Source organism: Merops nubicus, unplaced genomic scaffold, assembly GCF_000691845.1.
Source record: "Merops nubicus isolate BGI_N331 unplaced genomic scaffold, ASM69184v1 scaffold18395, whole genome shotgun sequence".
NCBI classification, from domain to species: domain Eukaryota; kingdom Metazoa; phylum Chordata; class Aves; order Coraciiformes; family Meropidae; genus Merops; species Merops nubicus.
The window spans coordinates 9910-16142 of NW_008611789.1; the positions used below are offsets into that span (position 1 = coordinate 9910).

Sequence of the window (6233 nt, forward strand, 5' to 3'; positions counted from 1 at the left end):
TGCAGAGGTTTGTTGTGCTCCTAATAGGGGAGAGATGTTGAGAGTTGTACGAGATGGTCCAGTGTGCTGAGACCTTTTCAGACTCGTGCATTGTACTGGAATTGTCACTTCACCATTTGTCTCAGATGAGGAGTAGGACTCAGGTTATTGTCTCTTTCTCTGATTCAGGCTAAGCTTGTGCACCATTCTTATTCTCTTTTACCTCAGTATTATTGTAGGTACATGGCACCAAACCCTTGCCTTTTCCTGTGCTTTTCTTTGAGATTTTTGGTCATCCTGGATCTAAACAGTGAGATCAGCTGTAAATTATTTGGGAGAGAGACTGGAAGCTTATTTTGTGGGTGTACACAACACAGAACCATTGGAGATCCAGCCGATAACTTTTCTGTCTGTCAGCCAAGTGCCTTTTCCACTCTGGGAGTTCTTCCAAGTTATTTCTGAGCCTCCAATTGAGGGTAACTGGATGTTACCACCATGGCTGATGGCAGATGGGAGGGTTGGTGACACTGTGCTGTTCCTTGTGTTTCCAGGCTGAGCTGCACACGGGCACCCTGCCACAGATCCAGAGCACAGCACTTCGAGGTGAGAAGCTCCATCGCATCTTCCACTATGTCCTGGATAACCTGGTCAATGTGATGAATGGGTACTGCCTGCCAGAGCCCTACTTCAGCAACAAGGTACCACTTACTTCCTGTTCAGAGTGAGAGCACAAATATTCTTTCAGCTCAGGGTAGTTGCACCCAGAGGACCACGAGTCAGGGCAGTGCTACCTTTCTAGTGCCAGCTCAATTCAGTTTCCTTCCTTAGACTGACTTATAGCCAGTCCCAGCAAAGGGTAAGATGGGAGAGTCCCATCTGTGGCACCCAAAACAAAGGAAAAGGAGTTGAGCTTGACCTTCACTGCATGTGCCTGCAGCCTTGTACATGGGAGCTGCGTGCATGGGCAGCTGTGATAGAGGTCAGGAGGGAGGAGGAGAGAAGGTGGACAAACCTGAGGCAGCTGTTGGCTTAAGGCAGCACAGCAGCTTTGTCATCTATCCAATTCTCTCTCTTAGTCCCTGGACAAGCTGTGTCATAAAACAGCATTGAAGAAGACCTCAGTGAAAAGCCTTGCTTGCTTCTTACTCCTTTCTTCATCCAAGTCTTTACACTGACTTGTCTCTCTCTAGGTGAAAGGCTGGGTTGAGCGACTGATGAAGACATTGAGAGATCCATCTTTGCCTCTGCTGGAACTTCAGGACATCATGACCAGTGTTTCTGGACGGATCCCACCCAATGTAGAGAAGTCCATCAAGAAGGAGATGGCCCAGTATGCCAGCAACATCACATCAGTCCTTTGCCAGTTTCCCAGCCAACAGGTAATCAACCACATTTACATACAGGAATAAAAATTGGTTTGCATTGGGGCAGGGAGAGAAAGTCCCTTTAAATTATCTGGAGGTTAGTTGGACCTGAAAGGTACATTTGGATATGGGATCTTCATAGTGAAGGATACTTACCTATAATACTTGAGCTTGAAGCCTTGCCTCATACGTTTGCTGAAGGGTATATGTTGCCTCCTCAGTACAGCTTTAAACACAGTTTGGAAGCAGTTTAATCACATTAGTGGCCTTGTGGGCATTTATTTGCTTTTTGCCTGGTACATATGCTGCAGTGCAATTTGTAGCATGTAGAGTGATTGCAATTAAGGGAGGTGTGATCAGGCAGTGAGAGGTTGGAGGATGATTTCTCCAGGATATGATACTGTGCATTCATTTTTGTGTCATTGTCAGATCATTAACTTCCACAGCAGTTTAAGGCTTTGGCTTTTGCTGGAGTCTGCTTGAGCTCTGCTCTGCCTGGAGGTTCTCAGCTTCTCTGCTTGTTGCTCAGACAGATTGTCCCATCTGGGCCTGTGGCTGTCATGCAGTTGGTCTCTTTCAGATTGCCAACATCCTGGACAGCCACGCAGCCACCCTCAACCGCAAGTCAGAGCGTGAGGTCTTCTTCATGAACACCCAGAGCATTGTGCAGCTCGTACAGAGGTGAGCCATGGTCAGGGGTGCTCCTCAACCTTTTTGTTTTGTTTTCTGCTGCTTGAAAGACCTGAGCTTGCGTGTCTTTACTCAAATGGTTTTCTCAACACTCAGCATCTAAATCACAAGGAATAAGTCTGTGTAATTCCCTCAGGGAGGTAAACGGGGAAGGGGCCTTTGTATGTGAAGCACACATACAGATCCTTCTTCTTCCCTTTGCCATATGAAAGTAGAATTTAGCTTCTGATGACATCTTTGGCCCTTTCACCAAGCTGCTGGTGTGTCTTATGCCTTTGAGTGTCTAGAATTTTGAGTATTCTTAGAAGGAAAAGAACATTTTGATGCAACCCCACAACAGTAATGGTGGGGGTTATGTATTCACATAATTGGTTTTCAGAACCAGTTATACTCCTTTCCATAAGTTTATTCTGCCACTCGTGGTGTTACTCACTTGCAGGTCTTTGGAAGCAGGGCTGTGCCAGTCTCACTCAGTGCTAGGTTTGACTTTGCCTCTGCAGGTACAGGAGTGGCATTCGGGGTCACATGAAAGCAGTGGTGATGGATCTGCTCCGCCAGTACCTGAAGGTGGAGACTCAGTTTCAGCATGGTGAGTCTCTAAGCACATCAAGCATTTGATTTCTGAAAGAATCACATTTGGTCCCAGAAGGTCCACATGGACCCCCTGGAAGAAAGGTCACTCTGGTTTTATGGGGAGGCAAAGCTACACAGGTTTCCTGGTAAGGTCTGTCAGTCAGGTTGTGTTTCTTGTAGAGGAGCCTATGTCCAGTTTGAGTTTTTGTGGTAAGAATGCTTATGACCAGCAAATTACAAAGTCTACCCTAGAGCTATCTCTTCTGCTGGTTTCCCCATGTTGGTATATCCATCATCTTTTACATCCCACATCATCTTACCCACAGTTTGCATGTCATAACATGGCTGGTCTCTGTTCAGTGTAGCAATGCTGTATATTTTCAAAAGGAAAGCTCCTATAAGAGTTAAGGATCCTCTAAATGAGGACTTTTCTATGAGCAGGAGTATAAAAACAGACTCACTGAATTATGAGTTTCTTTCTGTTGCCATTTCTAGAGACTCAGCCAGTCCAGATGGTCTCTGCTGGTTCTAGATCAGAGATGGAACAGTCTTCTGTGCAGTCCCTCACTGACTGTCAGCTGTGGCCCACCACTAGAGAGTTCCCCAACTTGAGTATTCCACATGTAGAGTCTTCATATTAGAAACTTGATCTTTATCTCCTGATTTCTGAGCATCTGCCAAAAATTAGAATGAGAAAAACTGTTTAAATTCACCACGCTGTTTAGTTCTATCTTGCCTATTTATTAAGTTCTATAGTAAGAAAATCAAGTGCAGTAAAAAAATCACTGAGTGTGAGTAGCACCTGCTCTAAACCACCAGGAAGCTGCTGTTCATAAGAGCAAACCTCAGCCTGAAACAGAGAATTGAAATCCCTGTGTTGTGCTGCTGTATCCAGGCACAAGGTGGCAATGGAGCACTAGCTAATTTTGAGGCTTGAGCTCTTGCAGGTAGTTCAGATTCCACTCTTCTTTTGTCCTGCTCCAGTACCTGCACCAGCCTAGTGGTACTGCTGATCCATTTCCACTTCAACTTGCTGGTACTAGAGGACAGTGCAAGTCTTTTTCCTGTTATTTTATTTTGGTTGTTATAAGAATGGAAGACTGAGCTCACCATCCCTCTCCTTGTATTGCTCACAGAGGAGTTATTTGGTGTTGGAACTGTTCTAATAAGAGTGGGATGTTTAAATTGATGTTTGCAGTTGAGGGAGGGGAGGTGGTGGTGATAGGAATGCTTCCTTCCCAGAATGGGTTGAGTGGACCATGCAGAGTAGATTCTCTGAACATACACATAGAAAAATAAAGACATGTTTGATAACTTGTATTCCTTGACACAGAGGTGTGGAGACTGGTAAAAAATGTGCACTTCTGGTTGCAGGTCACTATGACAAGTGTGTCTTTACCCTTCGAGAAGAGAATAAAAGTGACATGAATGCTGTGCTGAACTACATCTTCTCACATGCTCAGGTCACCAAGAAGAACCTGCTCGTCACAATGCTCATTGTAAGTTGTCTTTTGGTGCTCTAGAGATTTGCTGCTTCTTGTAGTTGTATGTTTGATGCTTTGAAAGGTGCTGAGTTGCCAGCTCTCATCCTTAAAGGTGCAAGCAGGAGTGTGGCATTTCTTCATGTGTTCTTAGGACATGTGAGTCATGGATTAGAGGGGACCCAGAAGATACTGTGCAGCTTGGTGTCTGTGCACCTTCTGGTTCAGGATTGTCCTGCACTGATTGTCTGCCAGAGTGCAATGAAGGCTAATTATGCAAGTGATCTGTGAGAATCTGTGGTGAGATAGGAATAAAGACTTAACTCTTACACTGGGAGGATGCTAGAGGTGAACTTTCAGACACTGGGCTGTGACTTTAATCTTGGTTTAGTTCACTTCCTCACCTTCAGGTGTCTCAGAGCTGCTTCTCATGGTACTCAAACTGGAGTTGCTTGGAAAGCAAGGCAGTGTGCCACCAGCACAAAAGCAGATGATTTTTTTTCAACATTTTCATGGTCCTTCATTACTAATGAGAGTGGCTTCCTGGTAGTGAATGGCATTAGCCAGCCCATGTGGAGGCACTTGAGGGGTTTCACGTGTTCTTCCCTGGTGAGACATCATTTGGTCTGACAGGTTTGGCAGTGGCTCCCTTAGCTTCTTCCTGGTTATACTCTCAGAAAGCCTCATCTCACATCTGCAGTGGTGTTTTCAGACCAGCTGTACTCTGGGCTGTGTGGTGGAGTCTGGCGAGGACTTAATATCTCAGCACAAAGCTACAAAGCTTGTCACTCCATATCAGGCCTCAGAGCCTTCAGGTGGTGCACAACTCTCCAGAGGGCTTGCAGAGGGATGGAGAATCTCCTGGGGTTGGAATTTCTCTTGGACAGGCATAGATTCCACCCTATCTAAAAAAAAAAAAGAAATCCTCACGCCAGGACCTGCCATCACCTTCTCATGTTCTCCTGGCTTGTTATTCCATGAAAAATCTCAGTTCTCATTAACTTCAGTCCCACTCTGATGGGTAAAACTCACAGTAAATTACGTTCCCAGGAAAAATAATTAAAAACCAGCAATTGAGTCCTGTCTCTTCTTTCCCCCTTTCCTAAAAAGCCTCAAAAAGTTCTTGTCCCACCCAATGCTTTGGAGCAGAGTGAATGCCCATCTTCTTCAGGGCAGGATGAATTCTGCTACAGCATGATTTTCAACAGACTAGAGTTAGGTATCCTGGTTTTTAAGAGGCTAATTACAATACTACCTCTCCCCTGTTCCTTTTTGGTTTAATTTTACAAACATAATGTGGTGTGTTACTGCCAAAAATACATCTGAAGTATCCATCCACAAAATAACTCTCAAAAGCAGAAAAAAGGATCATAATTGTCCTAGGCTAAGGCTGGGTTTCTTAAATTCTGATTTGTAAGGTATAAGGACCCTGGCATTCTTTCTTCCTGGCTCTCCTGTTTTTTTTCCCCCTTCCCTTTTTGGTGTGTGGTGTGATTGTAAGTAACGCTTGCCTTAAGAATCTCATTATTTGAACACGGAGCCATATTTCCTCTGAGAATTCTGGAGTAGCTTTGAGCTGGGGCTGTTCATTTCTCAAGTAATCATGCTGGTGTGATGGAGAGAGAAAATGGCAGCTGTTCGCAGCTCAGGCCTTCAATTTTCTTCAGAGTCCAGTCACTCAAGTGTGTAATTACACGGGGGTGCCGGGGAGGCGTTAGGCCTTGTCAGAGAGCTGGTTTGAGGCTTTGCTCGCTGCCTTTGCCAATCAGTGCAGGCAAAAGCCAGCGCGGCGCCCGCTACCTGCTTTATTTTGTTGTTGTCATCCTGATTATTTCTTGCTAAAATGGGACTGAAAGTTTTTTTGTCTAGTTTTTGGCCTCTGTGCAAGCCGTGGCGTGGAGGCAGAGCCTGGCTGTGTCCTCAGGTTGGGCCGCAGAGCAGCGGCCTGGCTGTGCTGGGAGAGGGGACACAGGGGAATGTCAGAGTTCCCCTTTACCTTCCCAGAACCCAGCATGGGGGGGTGGGAAGGGACCTCTGGGGATCTTCTGGTCCAACCCCCCTGCTCCAGCAGCTCACCCACAGCAGGGTGCCCAGGGTCACAGCCAGGAGGGTTTGGGATCTCTCCAGAGCAGGAGCCTCCACAGCA

General features: G+C 45.9%; 1 protein-coding gene across 1 annotated transcript in view; it reads left to right on the forward strand.

The window, feature by feature from the left end:
* Positions 1-6233, forward strand: part of LOC103773953 (acetyl-CoA carboxylase) — a gene marked incomplete at both ends in the record, with an annotated part of 21425 nt that overhangs the window by 9427 nt on the left and 5765 nt on the right. Inside the window, 5 exons of the mRNA XM_008941336.1 lie at positions 528-677; positions 1170-1358; positions 1924-2024; positions 2534-2622; positions 3981-4105. Coding sequence (XP_008939584.1) covers positions 528-677; positions 1170-1358; positions 1924-2024; positions 2534-2622; positions 3981-4105 — 654 coding nt within the window. The remainder of the gene's footprint in view (positions 1-527; positions 678-1169; positions 1359-1923; positions 2025-2533; positions 2623-3980; positions 4106-6233) is intronic.